Below are 18556 nucleotides of genomic sequence, written 5' to 3'. Positions count from 1 at the left end.
TTTGTGCATTGCCAGTCAGGGGTTCCAGTGAATTTGGAGCCCACTGTATACAGGGCAGCAGGGTTGAGTAACCGGGTGGTGGCCGGCTAGGGATGGCTATTCAACAGTCTGATGGCCTTGAGATAAAAGCTGTTTTTCAGTCTCTCGGTCTCAGCTTTGATGCACCTGTACTGACCTCGCCTTCTGGGTTATACTATGAGTACTTGGGAACAGATGACCAAATATTAAAATCACTCTGTTTTCCTGGTGTTTTTTACAGTCTTTAATGTCATAGAATGAAAATTAAAACACAGGTTTTATTAGAAAATTTAAAAAATGGTTTCATTAGAAATGTTTTTGCTCCTAAAGGTTGGGGGCCCCTGGGCCAAATTCAGTTTGGGGATCCCTGGCCCATATCAAGGGGCAAGTAGGGGAAATACTATTTGTAACAAACACATTGCAGTTGCTCAGGTCTTATTAATGACACCCAGAGATCAAAACGAGCCATTCATAATTCTTTCTTTCGTAAGATATGTGTGTACATTGTTTCCTTGGGCGCTTTTGTGGTGATCTATAATATATTTGTGTTTACAGCTATAAGGGTAAGTTAAATGTCTTGGTAAAGTAACAAATACCAATCCCCACAAAGCCTAAATAAAATAAAATAAAATACACAGATCTTAACGTAGCCGAACAATGAACGTTCTGCATTTATACCCTGAACAGACCAGTTATAACTAGAAGAGCTCTGGGAGTGTGTTGCAAGGAAAATAACCTCTCACTCAACATCATCAACAACACAAAGGAGATGATCGTGGACCCCCATCCACGGGACAGCAGTGGAGTTTCAAGTTCCTCGCCGTACACACCACCGACAAACTGAAATGTTTCCACCCACACAGACAGTGTGGTGAAGAAGGCACAACAGTGCCTCTTCAACCTCAGGAGGCTGAAGAAATTTGGCTTGTCACCTACAGTGCCTTGCGAAAGTATTCGGCCCCCTTGAACTTTGCGACCTTTTGCCACATTTCAGGCTTATAGGCCTGAATCCAATCGAGAATCTGTGGAAAGAACTGAAAACTGCTGTTCACAAATGCTCTCCATCCAACCTCACTGAGCTCGAGCTGTTTTGCAAGGAGGAATGGGAAAAAATGTCAGTCTCTCGATGTGCAAAACTGATAGAGACATACCCCAAGCGACTTACAGCTGTAATCGCAGCAAAAGGTGGCGCTACAAAGTATTAACTTAAGGGGGCTGAATAATTTCGCACGCCCAATTTTTCCGTTTTTGATTTGTTAAAAAAGTTTGAAATATCCAATAAATGTCCCACTTCATGATTGTGTCCCACTTGTTGTTGATTCTTCACAAAAAAATACAGTTTTATACCTTTATGTTTGAAGCCTGAAATGTGGCAAAAGGTCGCAAAGTTCATGGGGGCCGAATACTTTCTCAAGGCACTGTATAACCCTCACAAACTTTTACAGATGTTCAATTTAGAGCATCCTGTCGGGCTGTATCACCGCCTGGTACAGCAACTGCCCCCGGCCGCAACCGCAGGGCTCTCCAGAGGGTGGTGCGGTCTGCCCAACACATCACCGGGGCCAAACTCCTTGCCCTCCAGGACACCTACACCACCGGATGTCACAGGAAGGCCAAAAGATCATCAAGGACAACAACCACCCGAGCCACTGCCTGTTCACCCCGCTATCCTCTAGAAGGTGAGGTCAGTACAGGTGCATCATAGCTGGGACCGAGAGACTGAAAAACCTCTACCACCAGTTGCTTTAATAATGTTTACATATCTTGCATTACTCATATGTATATACTGTTTTCTATTCTATTCTACTGTATCTTAGTCAATGCCGCTTTGACATTGCTCATCCATATATTTATTACATTCTTAATTCATCATTCCTTTACTTAGATGTGTATATTGTGAAATTGTTACATATTACTGCTCTGTTGTAGATAGAAACACAAGCATTTCGTAACACCCGCATACAATGCTTAAACACGTGCACGTGACCAATAATATTTTGATTTGATTTGAAGAGTACGTGACACTCTACTAAGGTCTGTTGATAGGAGATCTATTGATAAAACAGTTGTTCCCTGACCGGGAATCGAACCCGGGCCGCGGCGGTGAGAGCGCCGAATCCTAACCACTAGACCACCAGGGAAGCCATAGTTTTATCGGTGTTGGAAATGATTTCCTAAATATAATAATTGTTGATAGATAAATATATATATATTGTTTTACAATTGTTGACAGATAAATATGTATATATATATATATTTTTTTACAATTGTTTACATATAATTATGTATATATATATATTTTTTTTACAATTGTTGACAGATAAATATGTATATATATTGTTTTTTTTTACAATTGTTGACAGATAAATATGTATTTATTTACTATAATTTATAAATAGTTTTATAAACCGTTTTTCTGAGCAAAACAACTCTTGTCAACCCACTTGCACGTCGTGCACGAATGAAAATCAAACCCCTCCTTGTCTGACCAACATCCGAGTGTCTTCCTCGTAGTATAAAACCACTCGCCAATCCTTCATTCTGGCAACAACAACAAAAAACCGAACATATTTACTGCGAATATATTTCACCTCTTATTACAGGGTTGTTAAATAGAAAGGGTTTTATTTTATTTACCCCCAAACAAAAATCTATTTTATAAATGGGCCCCGTCGTCCAAGCGTCAACTCCTTTACTCGTCTGGCAGATTGACCTGGGTGCTGTTTAACATCAGCTCGTCTCTTGGGTAATAAACAAAAGAAAGGTGAGATTTTGTTTTAAAACTGCATTTTAATGATGAATACATTGATGCTGAGTTTAGTTCGCTAATGATTATTTAGCGGTTATTATAAGAGCGTTGTTTTGGACATTTTGATAATAACACGAAGTCAACGTGATTTCAGTCTTTCTTTCTTTCTTTCTTTCTTGTAATTTGTTTGCAGCTAAACTCACTTTCATGTTATTGTTTGCCAACATTACCAAGGAAGATTTGCTTTTTGACATTTTTATCTCGACAAAAAATGTATGTATTTTTTAGGTCTTTCGTCCCAAATGGACAACATGTTATTCTAGGTAACGTTTAGTCGAGTTGGCTTTTTCCTTCAACAACCGTATGTTTCTAAACTCAAGTTTGTCATTTTCGTTCACGTTTTTTGTTAAAGAATGGGAACTATGTAAGTTAGCCAGCAAGATGTAGTTAGGCGCCTAGCTATCTAATGTTACTAGCTAGTTATGTACCACACGGTTTAGGTCATGGTCAGGTTTGGGTTATGTTAGGCTCTAGGTTTGGGTTAGGCTCTAGGTTTGGGTTGGGTTAGGCTCTAGGTTTGGGTTAGGTTAGGCTCTAGGTTTGGGTTAGGTTAGGCTCTAGGTTTGGGTTAGGTTAGGCTCTAGGGTTGGGTTAGGTTAGGCTCTAGGGTTGGGTTAGGTTAGGCTCTAGGGTTGGGTTAGGTTAGGCTCTAGGTTTGGGTTAGGTTAGGCTCTAGGTTTGGGTTAGGTTAGGCTCTAGGTTTGGGTTGGGTTAGGCTCTAGGTTTGGGTTGGGTTAGGCTCTAGGTTTGGGTTAGGTTTTGGTTAGGTTAGGGTTTGGGTTAGGTTAGGCTCTAGGTTTGGATTAGGTCAGGTTAGGGTTTGGGTTAGGTTTTGGTCATGGTCCCTGAGTTTAGCACACCCACATGACTAAGATATTGTAATTTTGGGTCGAGAGTGGGTATACTTTTGGGTGGTTAGACCGTTCGTCCGGTAACCGAAAGGTTCATTGGGCCGAATCCTGGAGCTGACCACGTTCTTCTCCTGAACAAGGCAGTTAACCCACTGTTCCTAGACCAGTTAACCCACTGTTAACCCACTGTTCCTATACCAGTTAACCCACTGTTCCTATACCAGTTAACCCACTGTTCCTAGACCAGTTAACCCCACTGTTCCTAGACCAGTTAACCCCACTGTTCCTAGACCAGTTAACCCACTGTTCCTAGACCAGTTAACCCACTGTTCCTAGACCAGTTAACCCACTGTTCCTAGACCAGTTAACCCACTGTTCCTAGACCAGTTAACCCACTGTTCCTAGACCAGTTAACCCACTGTTCCTAGACCAGTTAACCCACTGTTCCTAGACCAGTTAACCCACTGTTCCTAGACCAGTTAACCCACTGTTCCTAGACCAGTTAACCCACTGTTCCTAGACCAGTTAACCCACTGTTCCTAGACCAGTTAACCCACTGTTCCTAGACCAGTTAACCCCACTGTTCCTAGACCAGTTAACCCCACTGTTCCTAGACCAGTTAACCCCACTGTTCCTATACCAGTTAACCCCACTGTTCCTAGACCAGTTAACCCCACTGTTCCTAGACCAGTTAACCCACTGTTCCTAGACCAGTTAACCCACTGTTCCTAGGCCAGTTAACCCACGGTTCCTAGGCCAGTTAACCCACGGTTCCTAGGCCAGTTAACCCACGGTTCCTAGGCCAGTTAACCCACGGTTCCTAGACCAGTTAACCCACGGTTCCTAGACCAGTTAACCCACGGTTCCTAGACCAGTTAACCCACGGTTCCTAGACCAGTTAACCCACGGTTCCTAGACCAGTTAACCCACTGTTCCTAGACCAGTTAACCCACTGTTCCTAGACCAGTTAACCCACGGTTCCTAGACCAGTTAACCCACGGTTCCTAGACCAGTTAACCCACGGTTCCTAGACCAGTTAACCCACGGTTCCTAGACCAGTTAACCCACGGTTCCTAGACCAGTTAACCCACGGTTCCTAGACCAGTTAACCCACGGTTCCTAGACCAGTTAACCCACGGTTCCTAGACCAGTTAACCCCACGGTTCCTAGACCAGTTAACCCCACGGTTCCTAGACCAGTTAACCCCACGGTTCCTAGACCAGTTAACCCCACGGTTCCTAGACCAGTTAACCCCACGGTTCCTAGACCAGTTAACCCCACTGTTCCTAGACCAGTTAACCCCACTGTTCCTAGGCCAGTTAACCCCACTGTTCCTAGGCCAGTTAACCCCACTGTTCCTAGGCCAGTTAACCCCATTGTTCCTAGGCCAGTTAACCCCACTGTTCCTAGGCCAGTTAACCCCACGGTTCCTAGGCCAGTTAACCCACTGTTCCTAGACCAGTTAAAAAAATACCATGTCATTTGTATTTAGTAGTATCAGATGCCTACATTAATGTCACAGAACAGATGGTAGCTTACACACTAACAATTTGAGACAGCCTTGCCAGTAATGCTTGCTTCAATATTGCTCATATAGATAAGTGTGGGACGTGTTACTGTATGTACTTAGCCAGCCATGCATTCTGAAGAACTGCAAAAAAAAACTTGTGCTTATAATGTACAAATGTTTGACTTTTAGTCTCCCTTTCTTCCAGGGTTTCTATCTTCACGCAATATTCAACAAGATCTGAAGAATGGCGTCGATCAACGCAGGCGGTTCTCTCGTTGCTACCAACGACTACTACCGAAGTGAGTAAATGTCGGGCCGGGACATGTCTTTTCAAACGAAGCCCTCAGGGCCTAACTTAATCAAGCTTCATCAGTGTGATTTTTCCTTTGTCTTCGGAAGCATTGAAAACTGTCACGCAAGTAAAACAAATCAGTCAAAAGTTTGGATACACCTACAGTTTTACTTATTTAAAAATGTATATATATTTTCTAGAATAATAGTGAAGACATCAAACTATGAAATGACACATATGGAGTCATGTAGTAACCAAAACATGTGTTAAACAAATCTAAATATATTTTAGATTCTTCAAAGTAGCCACCCTTTACCTCGATGCCAGCTTTGCACACTCTTGGCATTCTCTCAACCAGCTTCATGAGGTAGTCACCTGGAATGCATTTCATTTAACAGGTGTGCCTTGTTAAAAGTTCATTTGTGAAATTTCTTTCTTTTTAATGCGTTTGAGCCAATCAGTTATGTTGTGACAATGTAGTGGTGGTATACAGAAGATGGCCCTATTTGGTAAAACACCAGGTCCATATTATGGCAAGAACAGCTCAAATAAGCAAATAGAAACAACAGTCCATCATTACTTTAAGACATGAAGATCAATCAATCTGGAAAAATTCAAGAAGTTTGAAAGTTTCTTCAAATGCAGTCGCAAAAACCATCAAGCTCTATAATGAAACTGGCTCCCATGAGGACCGCCACAGGAAAGGAAGACCCAGAGTTACCTCTGCTGCAGAGGATAAGATCATCAGAGTTACCAGCCTCAGAAATTGTGGGGGTCAAACCTCTTTGTCATGAATGGGTTGTAAATTGTCCAGCCCTATCCTGATACAGTGACAGGAGAATGGATTGATCTTGTGACAATAGCCTAGGTCTGGAATGGGCTTGTAAAGGTACTGAATGATTTGTCCTGTACAAACCTAACAATCCTATTGGTTTAACTTTCCCCAGGGCGCATCGGCTCCACCTCCAGCAGCAGCTCCTGTGGCAGTTCAGAGTACAGTGGGGAGGTCATTCCACACCATCCAGGTACACAAAGCAAGCATGTGGGTGCTGGTGGGAAATGTGTCTGCTGAGTTAACCCAAACTGGTGGGGTAGAGACTGTGTTCAGGGGTGGTACTGCGAGTTAACAAACTGGTGGGGTAGAGACTGTGTTCAGGGGTGGTACTGGGAGTTAACGAACTGGTGGGGTAGAGACTGTGTTCAGGGGTGGTACTGGGAGTTAACGAACTGGTGGGGTAGGGACTGTGGTACTGGGAGTTCCCAAACTGGTGGGGTAGAGACCGTGTGAGTATGGTGATACTGGTATAGTCCCAGTCTTACTACATGGTAGTGCTTTTAAGGTTGGTGACTGTAGGATTCCCTTGCTGTGAGTTGAGCCAGTCAGTTGGTTATGTCATGGCACTGTGCCCTGAGGCAGCAGGGAATGGCAGGCAGTCTTTCCACAGTGATAAGGTCGTTTAGTGAGTTGTGACAGTTCAGGTGTTCTTGGACCTGGAATTGAGATCCTAATCGAATTGGATCTGTGAAATTCCCATCTGACACCACCAGGACCAGGTCATTTTTTTTGGGGGGGTCTGAGGTGGACCAGATATGTTGAGAATTACATTGGGGTCTACACTACAGCTTAGTATTTTCATACATTTTGTCCCTAATGTCGCTCTGTCTCTCCAGAGTGCTCTCTGTCTCTCCAGAGTGCTCTCTGTCTCTCCAGAGTGCTCTCTGTCTCTCCAGAGTGCTCTCTGTCTCTCCAGGGTGCTCTCTGTCTCTCCAGGGTGCTCTCTGTCTCTCCAGGGTGCTCTCTGTCTCTCCAGGGTGCTCTCTGTCTCTCCAGGGTGCTCTCTGTCTCTCCAGGGTGCTCTCTGTCTCTCCAGGGTGCTCTCTGTCTCTCCAGGGTGCTCTCTGTCTCTCCAGGGTGCTCTCTGTCTCTCCAGGGTGCTCTCTGTCTCTCCAGGGTGCTCTCTGTCTCTCCAGGGTGCTCTCTGTCTCTCCAGGGTGCTCTCTGTCTCTCCAGGGTGCTCTCTGTCTCTTCAGGGTGCTCTCTATCTCTCCAGGGTGCTCTCTGTCTCCAGGATGCTCTCTGTCTCCCACTAATTTGTGCACTTTCATTGTGTGAATTGTTTGCCCTTTTTGTTAATTGTTGAAATGTATAAAGTACCTGGCCTGTAGGTCTATAAAAGATTGAGGATTTCTAATTTTAAAAAAATAGTTTAATCTTTATTTAACCAGGCAAGTCAGTTAATTATGAACAAATTCTTATTTTCAATGACTGCCTAGGAACAGTGGGTTAACTGCCTGTTCATGGGCATAACGACAGATTTGTACCTTGTCAGCTCGTGGGTTTGACCTTGCAACCTTCCAGTTACTAGTCCAACGCTCTAATTGTCCTAATGTACTTATGTGCTTCAGAGCATCTCAATGCATTTTTATGGTCACCACAGCCTAGTTCCTGTATTTGAAATATCTTTCCAAACACTCGTTCTCTCCATAGTGAAATGGCAACATGTTGCTGATCCCATATACCCAGCGGAAATCTGAACACTTCGCCCTGGCCTCAAATACAGCTGTGTGTTACAGCAAAACTGCTGTCTTGTCTAGATTACACTATATAGTGACAGTGGGTTTAACTGCCTTGTTCAGGGGGCAGAACGACAGATCTGTACCTTGTCAGCTCGGGGGTTTGAACTTGCAACCTTGCGGTTACTAGTACAACGCTCTAACCACTAGGCTTTGTCAAAAATAGCCGGCAATGCTAGCAAGCGTGATGCTACATCTAAAGTCAATCTGGTGACGTCAAAATGACGAGGGGGGGGGAGTTTTTCTACTAATTATTTGCCTCCTTGTTGACTGTATTTCCAAGCCACTGCAATGCATCTTTTGAAATCTTCATCGGCGCTCATTGATGATGCATTGGGTAGAAGGCTCAGTCGAGGGCATCCGTCCAAAACAAACATTCAAAACTCTTATTGTGACGAAACGCCCAACCCATGAATAGCGAGGGCTCAAGATAGACAGAGCGAGGAAGACCGGTGAAGGAGAGAGATTAATTTTTTTGTTTACTGAACCAACTGCCATGTGTAGCTAATTCGATTAAAAAATTAAAAAATAATTATTATACATTTTTTTTAGAGAATGTAGTTATTTTTATCAGGGTATGTTATTGAAATAATTTCAAATCGTGGCTACCGAGCGTGATAGAATTTTCAGGTCATTGGGTTACTGTACATCCGTGACAACCTCTTATGCATTATGTTGGGGCTATTATATAGGCAATTGTCTTATGTTTAGTCATTTTATATGTTTGACCTAGTTATTAATCTTGTTTCTCAGGTCTGCCCAAACAAGACTCTGGACATTGGTGGTCCAGCTTCTTCTTTGGGAAGCAGAACCAGCCAGGAATGACCACACTGACTGAGGAGGCCAAGCAGAAGTAAGTTTACGTAAAATGTTGGCAAAATGACACCGGGTGGACTCTGGAATAACAAATGGACATTTCTTGAGATGGGAAAGTCATTTCTAGGAGTTAACAGGAATTTGAGATGGAGAAATGTCTATTTTATTTCCTTCTGCCCAATTTCAATGCATTCCAATGGCCAGACTTTCAATGGAGAAATGTCCATTCATAGCTCCTCCCACACCTATGCTTGGCTCAGCAAACCGTTAACCCCGCCCTCACACTGTGATTGGTGAGGTGACTATAACCTTCCTGATAGCTACTCTCGTAAAGGTGAGATTGCAAGTGTTCATAAATGGGGGGGACACCAACAGATTCTTGGTTGGGCCGTTTATATTGGCTTTTAAAGAGAAAGGTGAGTATCTTAAGTTACATAGTCCCATAGTGCACGTGCTTACATTTATACAGACTCATTTGGTCAGTACAGGCCTTCTAGAGTACAGGCCTTCTAGAGTACAGGCCTTCTAGAGTACAGGCCTTCTAGAGTACAGGCCTTCTAGAGTACAGGCCTTCTAGAGTACAGGCCTTCTAGAGTACAGGCCTTCTAGAGTACAGGCTTATTAATATCAAACAAATAAAAGAATGAGCATCTGTAATTTCACACAAATGTAAGCGTAGCAGGGTTTGCATATTCACGTGTAGCCTACAGCCTTGTAGGATCGTTATTCAGATGGTCTTACACTGTCCTTCTCTCACACTGGGATTTATGGTATTACTGGCTTAGTACACAAATGGGAACAACAAAATCCCCGCTAAGTCCCATAGGGCGTCTTACCAGAATGCTAGCAAAACCCCGCTAAATCCCATAGGGCGTCTTACCAGAATGCTAGCAAAACCCCGCTAAATCGTATTTTAAGCTTAGTACACCTATTCAGGAACAACAAAATCCTCGCTAAGTCCCATAGGGTGTCTTACCAGAATGCTAGCAAAAACCCCGCTAAGTCCCATAGGGCGTCTTACTAGAATACTGCAAAACCCCGCTAAGTCCCATAGGGCGTCTTACCAGAATGCTAGCTAAATCCCATAGGGCGTCTTACCAGAATGCTAGCTAAGTCCCATAGGGCGTCTTACCAGAATGCTAGCTAAATCCCATAGGGCGTCTTACCAGAATGCTAGCTAAATCCCATAGGGCGTCTTACCAGAATGCTAGCTAAGTCCCATGGGGGCGTCTTGCAGAATGCTAGCTAAATCCCATGGGAGACGTCTTGCAGAATGCTGGCTAAATCCCATAGGGCGTCTTACCAGAATGCCGCTAAATCCCATAGGGCGTCTTACCAGAATGCTAGCTAAATCCATATGAGGCGTGCTTACAAAGATACTGGCTAAGTCCCATAGGGCGTCTTGCAGAATGCTAGCTAAATCCCATAGGGCGTCTTACCAGAATGCTAGCTAAATCCCATAGGGCGTCTTACCAGAATGCTAGCTAAATCCCATAGGGCGTCTTACCAGAATGCTAGCTAAATCCCATAGGGCGTCTTACCAGAATGCTAGCTAAATCCCATAGGGCGTCTTACCAGAATGCTAGCTAAATCCCATAGGGCGTCTTACCAGAATGCTAGCTAAATCCCATAGGGCGTCTTACCAGAATGCTAGCTAAATCCCATAGGGCGTCTTACCAGAATGCTAGCTAAATCCCATAGGCGTCTTACCAGAATGCTAGCTAAATCCCATAGGGCGTCTTACCAGAATGCTAGCTAAATCCCATAGGGCGTCTTACCAGAATGCTAGCTAAATCCCATAGGGCGTCTTACCAGAATGCTAGCTAAATCCCATAGGGCGTCTTACCAGAATGCTAGCTAAATCCCATAGGGCGTCTTACCAGAATGCTAGCTAAATCCCATAGGGCGTCTTACCAGAATGCTAGCTAAATCCCATAGGGCGTCTTACCAGAATGCTAGCTAAATCCCATAGGGCGTCTTACCAGAATGCTAGCTAAATCCCATAGGGCGTCTTACCAGAATGCTAGCTAAATCCCATAGGGCGTCTTACCAGAATGCTAGCTAAATCCCATAGGGCGTCTTACCAGAATGCTAGCTAAATCCCATAGGGCGTCTTACCAGAATGCTAGCTAAATCCCATAGGGCGTCTTACCAGAATGCTAGCTAAATCCCATAGGGCGTCTTACCAGAATGCTAGCTAAATCCCATAGGGCGTCTTACCAGAATGCTAGCTAAATCCCATAGGGCGTCTTACCAGAATGCTAGCTAAATCCCATAGGGCGTCTTACCAGAATGCTAGCTAAATCCCATAGGGCGTCTTACCAGAATGCTAGCTAAATCCCATAGGGCGTCTTACCAGAATGCTAGCTAAATCCCATAGGGCGTCTTACCAGAATGCTAGCTAAATCCCATAGGGCGTCTTACCAGAATGCTAGCTAAATCCCATAGGGCGTCTTACCAGAATGCTAGCTAAATCCCATAGGGCGTCTTACCAGAATGCTAGCTAAATCCCATAGGGCGTCTTACCAGAATGCTAGCTAAATCCCATAGGGCGTCTTACCAGAATGCTAGCTAAATCCCATAGGGGCGTCTTACCAGAATGCTAGCTAAATCCCATAGGGCGTCTTACCAGAATGCTAGCTAAATCCCATAGGGCGTCTTACCAGAATGCTAGCTAAGTCCCATAGGGCGTCTTACCAGAATGCTAGCTAAGTCCCATAGGGCGTCTTACCAGAATGCTAGCTAAGTCCCATAGGGCGTCTTACCAGAATGCTAGCTAAATCCCATAGGGCGTCTTACCAGAATGCTAGCTAAATCCCATAGGGCGTCTTACCAGAATGCTAGCTAAATCCCATAGGGCGTCTTACCAGAATGCTAGCTAAATCCCATAGGGCGTCTTACCAGAATGCTAGCTAAATCCCATAGGGCGTCTTACCAGAATGCTAGCTAAATCCCATAGGGCGTCTTACCAGAATGCTAGCTAAATCCCATAGGGCGTCTTACCAGAATGCTAGCTAAATCCCATAGGGCGTCTTACCAGAATGCTAGCTAAATCCCATAGGGCGTCTTACCAGAATGCTAGCTAAGTCCCATAGGGCGTCTTACCAGAATGCTAGCTAAATCCCATAGGGCGTCTTACCAGAATGCTAGCTAAATCCCATAGGGCGTCTTACCAGAATGCTAGCTAAATCCCATAGGGCGTCTTACCAGAATGCTAGCTAAATCCCATAGGGCGTCTTACCAGAATGCTAGCTAAGTCCCATAGGGCGTCTTACCAGAATGCTAGCTAAATCCCATAGGGCGTCTTACCAGAATGCTAGCTAAATCCCATAGGGTGTCTTACCAGAATGCTAGCAAAACCCCGCTAAGTCCCATAGGGCGTCTTACCAGAATGCTAGCAAAACCCCGCTAAGTCCCATAGGGCGTCTTACCAGAATGCTAGCTAAATCCCATAGGGCGTCTTACCAGAATGCTAGCTAAATCCCATAGGGCGTCTTACCAGAATGCTAGCTAAATCCCATAGGGCGTCTTACCAGAATGCTAGCTAAATCCCATAGGGCGTCTTACCAGAATGCTAGCTAAATCCCATAGGGCGTCTTACCAGAATGCTAGCTAAATCCCATAGGGCGTCTTACCAGAATGCTAGCTAAATCCCATAGGGCGTCTTACCAGAATGCTAGCTAAGTCCCATAGGGCGTCTTACCAGAATGCTAGCTAAGTCCCATAGGGCGTCTTACCAGAATGCTAGCTAAGTCCCATAGGGCGTCTTACCAGAATGCTAGCTAAATCCCATAGGGCGTCTTACCAGAATGCTAGCTAAATCCCATAGGGCGTCTTACCAGAATGCTAGCTAAGTCCCATAGGGCGTCTTACCAGAATGCTAGCTAAGTCCCATAGGGCGTCTTACCAGAATGCTAGCAAAGTTAATACACATAAGCAAAAACCAGCTATTTAAAAGTGTTGTGAAACAACTTCAACTAGTAGTCAACTCATTGGCTGACATTTCCAAACCCTTATTAGGGCATTGTCTTGCTTGATGAATACTTCCTCCTGGGTCTCCCACTATGACAGACAGCTTTCTGACACGCTAAGGGCATAATCCTCATGGCAATTTCATCTACAACATTAAGCAAGGTGCTCCCTGCTGCATTTACAATGCCATTTTTCCTTGTTCTCACACTCAACCTCTCTCTCCCTAAACAACTCCTCCTTGTTCTCACACTCAACCTCTCCCTAAACAACTCCTCCTTGTTCTCACACTCAACCTCTCTCTCACCCTCCCTAAACAACTCCTCCTTGTTCTCACACTCAACCGCTCTCTCACCCTCCCCTCCTTGTTCTCACACTCAACCTCTCTCACCCTCCCTAAACAACTCCTCCTTGTTCTCACACTCAACCTCTCTCTCCCTAAACAACTCCTCCTTGTTCTCACACTCAACCTCTCTCTCCCTAAACAACTCTTCCTTGCATCACACTCAACCTGTCCTCCATCCCTGGGAATTGAACCGGCGACCTTTTGCATTGTTATTGCTACAGTCTTACCAACTGAGCCACGCAGGACACCCTTACCATCTCCCCGTCTTTGCTTTGCTCTCACACTCTACCTCTCTTCCAGGGCGGCGGCCATGACTGTGACCAACGGCCAGGTGACCTGCGTTGCCAGGGAGATGGTGATGAAGAGGCAGGTCAGCGAGGGCAGCACAGCCGGGACGTCCGAGCCGGGGAGTTCACCCCCGTCCTGAGAGATGGGACAAACGCTAGGAGACCGAGGCTGCGTCCTCATTCCCTAAACCCTTGATTCTGTTCCATCCTCCACACTACATAGAATGTATGCCTGTTACATTGCTTCATACTAGGTAGTATGGATATTGGAACATAGCCTTTTTTTTGTCTTAGTAGGACAGGCTGACAATGATCGTTGTTTTTATTTTGTATCCCGTTTTTTAAAAGGTTTTAATCTATGAACAAAATATATATATAAAAAAAAACTTTTTTACATTTGTACTTGTCTGTAACACTGTGGTGCCCTCAACTTTGGTTAACTTCTCCACTTTGTCACCCTGTGATTGCAGATGTCTAGTAAAAGTCGCCTCAGCCTAATTATGGACTTGTCTGTCATTTTTCTGTTTCTTTCAATGGAATTGAATTGCTCTGAAAACAATCTTGGTATGCCGAACAGTCAACGTTACCCTGGGCAATCAGTTTCCAACAGTCAACATTCAAAAGGATCAGACCCTATAGAGAACATGCATTTTTTTATTTTTTATTACCAGTATAATTTTTGTACGTTTACACACTCAGGAATGTCATAAATTAGGAATAATTAGCTTCCCTAAATAAAATAAATTAACCTTCACACATCTAGATCAGGGGTTTAAGCTGTAGAACCCACTTCCTACATTTGAATATAAAAATAGATTTTTATCAAACAAAACTATTCTACATTTTATGGGACCCTCAGGATGACAAATCTAGAGTCGAGACACCATATCGTCTGACACGGTTAGGTTCTACTCCGGTACGGTACTCTGGATACGGACGCAGAGAAAAGCTACGACCAGAACAGGATTTCTCAGCTGAATAGCACAGCGCTAGCTACAGAGTCAGTTTTATCTACAGTACCTGGGGTGAATGTCTCAGCAGGCTGGGACAGGCTGGACCAGATGGCTGTCTGGCTCTGCTCTCCCTTCAGATAGCAGAATGGTATCCGCATCTTATCATTCTCACTTCTCTTCCCCAACTGCTATGTAGAAAGCCATCTCTTCGCTTCCCACAGAAACCAGTCGGTTGGACAGTAACTTAACCTTGACCGTATCATAACCCTGACAAATGGCTCCCATTCATTCATGCACTCCGAGGCAGTCCCCTATGCCTAAACACAATGCACATAGCTTCACCCTAATCACAATCCAGGGACTGCGGTTGAAAATTATCCGGCTGGCTAAAACCGGCACTTTTACTGAAACGTTGATTAATGTGCACTGTCCCTGTAAAAATAAACTAAACTAACCCATAACAGGATCATTACTACGGATTATTCTAGAAAAGGTTCTTGAGTCATAACTGCCTCCAACAGCACCATTGTAATTTTATTTTACCCTGTTGAGAAAAGCTTTCTCCGGCATTCTGCTATTTTATACTGAGAGATACATTTCTATACCTCAAAGAAAGGAAAACCGCTTATGATTGGCTTATTTCATCTTGATTGTACCTTTTTATATTTTTTATTTCACTAGTCAGTTGAACAAATTCTTATCTACAATGGCGGCCTACCAAAAGGCAAAAAAGGCCTGAGGGGGCTGGGATTAAAAATATATTTATTTTATGTTTGTATTTGGTAAATCAAGTGAGGTTGGTTCCATAAAACAAGTATGAAAGACTAGTTTTCTATATACAAATGACACTTCCATCAGAGGTTACTGTTTGTGAATATATAAAGCACATCAGTCAATAAATACATTGACATACCTGTCTTGGGGATTTGACCAGAAGCTAACTAAATGCTATTGTCGGTACATCGATTACAATAGAGTTCTAACCGTTAGACTACGTGAATGTGTCATGTCTTGTTACCCAGGAACCAAACACACGGAACAGAAGGGACCAGGGAAAAACAAACCCTGATCATTATGTTCCTGAAGGGCTTTTATCTTTACACTGAGCAGCAGTTTTTCCAGGTCACTGGGTAGGTGTGTTGGGAACATTACAGAGCGAGAACCCAGGCAACAGGTTTCTGCTGCCTGTCTCTAGCTCTGAACCAGGCTACAGGTTTCTGCTGCCTGTCTCTAGCTCTGAACCAGGCTACAGGTTTCTGCTGCCTGTTTCTAGCTCTGAACCAGGCAACAGGTTTCTGCTGCCTGTCTCTAGCTCTGAACCAGGCAACAGGTTTCTGCTGCCTGTCTCTAGCTCTGAACCAGGCTACAGGTTTCTGCTGCCTGTCTCTAGCTCTGAACCAAGCAACAGGTTTCTGCTGCCTGTCTCTCTCTCTAGCTCTGAACCAGGCAACAGGTTTCTGCTGCCTGTCTCTAGCTCTGAACCAGGCAACAGGTTTCTGCTGCCTGTCTCTCTCTCTAGCTCTGAACCAGGCAACAGGTTTCTGCTGCCTGTCTCTAGCTCTGAACCAGGCAACAGGTTTCTGCTGCCTGTCTCTCTCTCTAGCTCTGAACCAGGCAACAGGTTTCTGCTGCCTGTCTCTAGCTCTGAACCAGGCAACAGGTTTCTGCTGCCTGTCTCTCTCTCTAGCTCTGAACCAGGCAACAGGTTTCTGCTGCCTGTCTCTAGCTCTGAACCAGGCAACAGGTTTCTGCTGCCTGTCTCTAGCTCTGAACCAGGCAACAGGTTTCTGCTGCCTGTCTCTAGCTCTGAACCAGGCTACAGGTTTCTGCTGCCTGTCTCTCTCTCTAGCTCTGAACCAGGCAACAGGTTTCTACTGCCTGTCTCTAGCTCCTGAACCAGGCAACAGGTTTCTGCTGCCTGTCTCTAGCTCTGAACCAGGCAACAGGTTTCTGCTGCCTGTCTCTAGCTCTGAACCAGGCAACAGGTTTCTGCTGCCTGTCTCTCTCTCTAGCTCTGAACCAGGCAACAGGTTTCTGCTGCCTGTCTCTCTCTAGCTCTGAACCAGGCAACAGGTTTCTGCTGCCTGTCTCTCTCTCTAGCTCTGAACCAGGCAACAGGTTTCTGCTGCCTGTCTCTCTCTCTAGCTCTGAACCAAGCAACAGGTTTCTGCTGCCTGTCTCTAGCTCTGAACCAGGCTACAGGTTTCTGCTGCCTGTCTCTAGCTCTGAACCAGGCTACAGGTTTCTGCTGCCTGTCTCTAGCTCTGAACCAAGCAACAGGTTTCTGCTGCCTGTCTCCTCTCTCTAGCTCTGAACCAGGCAACAGGTTTCTGCTGCCTGTCTCTAGCTCTGAACCAGGCAACAGGTTTCTGCTGCCTGTCTCTAGCTTCTGAACCAGGCAACAGGTTTCTGCTGCCTGTCTCTCTCTCTAGCTCTGAACCAGGCAATAGGTTTCTGCTGCCTGTCTCTAGCTCTGAACCAGGCAACAGGTTTCTGCTGCCTGTCTCTCTCTCTAGCTCTGAACCAGGCAACAGGTTTCTGCTGCCTGTCTCTAGCTCTGAACCAGGCAACAGGTTTCTGCTGCCTGTCTCTAGCTCTGAACCAGGCAACAGGTTTCTGCTGCCTGTCTCTCTCTCTAGCTCTGAACCAGGCAACAGGTTTCTGCTGCCTGTCTCTAGCTCTGAACCAGGCAACAGGTTTCTGCTGCCTGTCTCTCTCTCTAGCTCTGAACCAGGCAACAGGTTTCTACTGCCTGTCTCTAGCTCTGAACCAAGCAACAGTTTTCTGTTGCCTGTCTCTCTCTAGCTCTCTCTAACAGGTTCTTGCAATGTACAAGGAGATTTTAATTCAACTACCATGCTGCTCCGAAAGCAAATACTGTTACAGTAAACAGATCCGAATCTGACTCATGTCAACAGGTTCCTGCTGTAGGAGATTGGTGAATCTGATCTGTAATCAGATCTTATTTGATTAATGTCTATACCTTTTCGTTGTTGTTGCTCTATGGTCTGATCTAAACGCAGTTGTTTTATTCCAGTCATGTATGAATGTTCCCATATTGCTGCCTGGCAACCAGCCAGTATCAGGAGGAACATCTTGTCCCTTCAGTGGTGCTGCACAGAGAAGAATCAAATCTAATCTAATTTATTTATAAAGCCCTTCCTACATCAGCTGATATCTCAAAGTGCTGTACAGAAACCCAGCCTAAAACCCCAAACAGCAAGCAATGCAGGTGTAGAAGCAGGCTGCGGACAAGTTATGAAACGAAGAAAGGAAGTGAGGGGGGAAATTAATAAAAGAAAGAGGAGAGTAGGGGCAGAGGGGGGTATAACTGGACTGTGTGTTTGATTGAATTCACATCGTATTCCAATGTATGGAATAATATACAAAGGGGGTTCTTTTCAATCCATATCGCGGAAGTTCAGCGTTACGGCGCGATTGAAATTTTAAAAGGCGATGTTAGTGGAGACTACATTCGCGGTAAAACGCTGAAATATGTCGGCTCAATCAGAAATGGCCTTTAAGTTTCGATAGCGTGCGATCTGTAACGCTTCGGCGAATAGAGGTTGAATAAAGGCTGACGTCTGTTTTAGAGAGCGCTTGCAGAAATCGCTTTTTTTCTTCTCACCCTTCCTTCTGCCTTCAACGAAATAGGAGTCAGGGTAGGATAGGAAGTGACGCAAAATGTAAAACCGGTCCAACACAGACTGGCTTGATCAAGTGCATATTTCTGTGCTGAGGACAGACAGAGTGGAAGGTGTCTTCTCCTTGTCTTCCTTTTGGAGTCTTTTCCCTTGTGTGTTTCAACCTGTTGATTGGTGGTGGTGTGTCTCTACTGGACCGCTCTGTTGGCTGGGGGCGCTGGACCGGGCGCTGGACTGGGGGCGCCGGGTGAGGGTGGGCTGGAGGGGTGGTGGGCTGGGGCGCTGGAAAGGGGTGCTGGACTGGGGGCGCCGGGTGTGGGTGGGCTGGAGGGGTGGTGGGCTGGGGCGCTGGACAGGGGGCGCCGGGTGAGGGTGGGTTGGGGGGACGCTGGACGGGACGGTGCGTGGTTTGGGGCTCCCCAGAACCACACTGACCCACCATCCTTTAGATATCCCCCCTGCTCCTGGGAACTCTGAGGAGGATACG

The 18556-nt window shown here is 45.2% G+C and overlaps 1 protein-coding gene and 1 non-coding gene across 2 annotated transcripts; one reads left to right on the top strand and one right to left on the bottom strand.

The window, feature by feature from the left end:
• Positions 1-2087: 2087 nt before the first annotated feature.
• On the bottom strand, positions 2088-2159 carry trnae-cuc. The gene has a single exon. It is a non-coding gene; the product is annotated as a tRNA-Glu (tRNA).
• A 353-nt stretch (positions 2160-2512) lies between these two features.
• On the top strand, positions 2513-13970 carry LOC124028855 (pancreatic progenitor cell differentiation and proliferation factor B-like). The gene is made up of 5 exons (XM_046340777.1): positions 2513-2782; positions 5394-5487; positions 6428-6505; positions 8808-8907; positions 13486-13970. Exons 2-5 carry the CDS (start codon positions 5433-5435, stop codon positions 13610-13612), a joined length of 360 nt encoding a protein of 119 aa, XP_046196733.1. The 5' UTR covers positions 2513-2782; positions 5394-5432; the 3' UTR covers positions 13613-13970.
• The last annotated feature ends 4586 nt before the right edge of the window (positions 13971-18556 follow it).

The sequence above is a fragment of the Oncorhynchus gorbuscha genome, unplaced genomic scaffold (genome assembly GCF_021184085.1).
Source record: "Oncorhynchus gorbuscha isolate QuinsamMale2020 ecotype Even-year unplaced genomic scaffold, OgorEven_v1.0 Un_scaffold_4915, whole genome shotgun sequence".
In the NCBI taxonomy this organism is placed as follows: domain Eukaryota; kingdom Metazoa; phylum Chordata; class Actinopteri; order Salmoniformes; family Salmonidae; genus Oncorhynchus; species Oncorhynchus gorbuscha.
Note: the sequence above shows the minus strand (reverse complement) of the source record. Positions and strands in the feature narration are given on the sequence as shown.

What these genes read in the sequence shown, in the direction of transcription:
- LOC124028855 (XM_046340777.1), top strand. Translation starts at nt 5,433, where the DNA reads ATGGCGTCGATCAACGCAGGCGGTTCTCTCGTTGCTACCAACGACTAC. An exon ending in TACCAACGACTACTACCGAA is followed by an intron (nt 5,488 to 6,427) that starts GTGAGTAAATGT and finishes AACTTTCCCCAG; the next exon opens with GGCGCATCGGCTCCACCTCC. An exon ending in GGTCATTCCACACCATCCAG is followed by an intron (nt 6,506 to 8,807) that starts GTACACAAAGCA and finishes CTTGTTTCTCAG; the next exon opens with GTCTGCCCAAACAAGACTCT.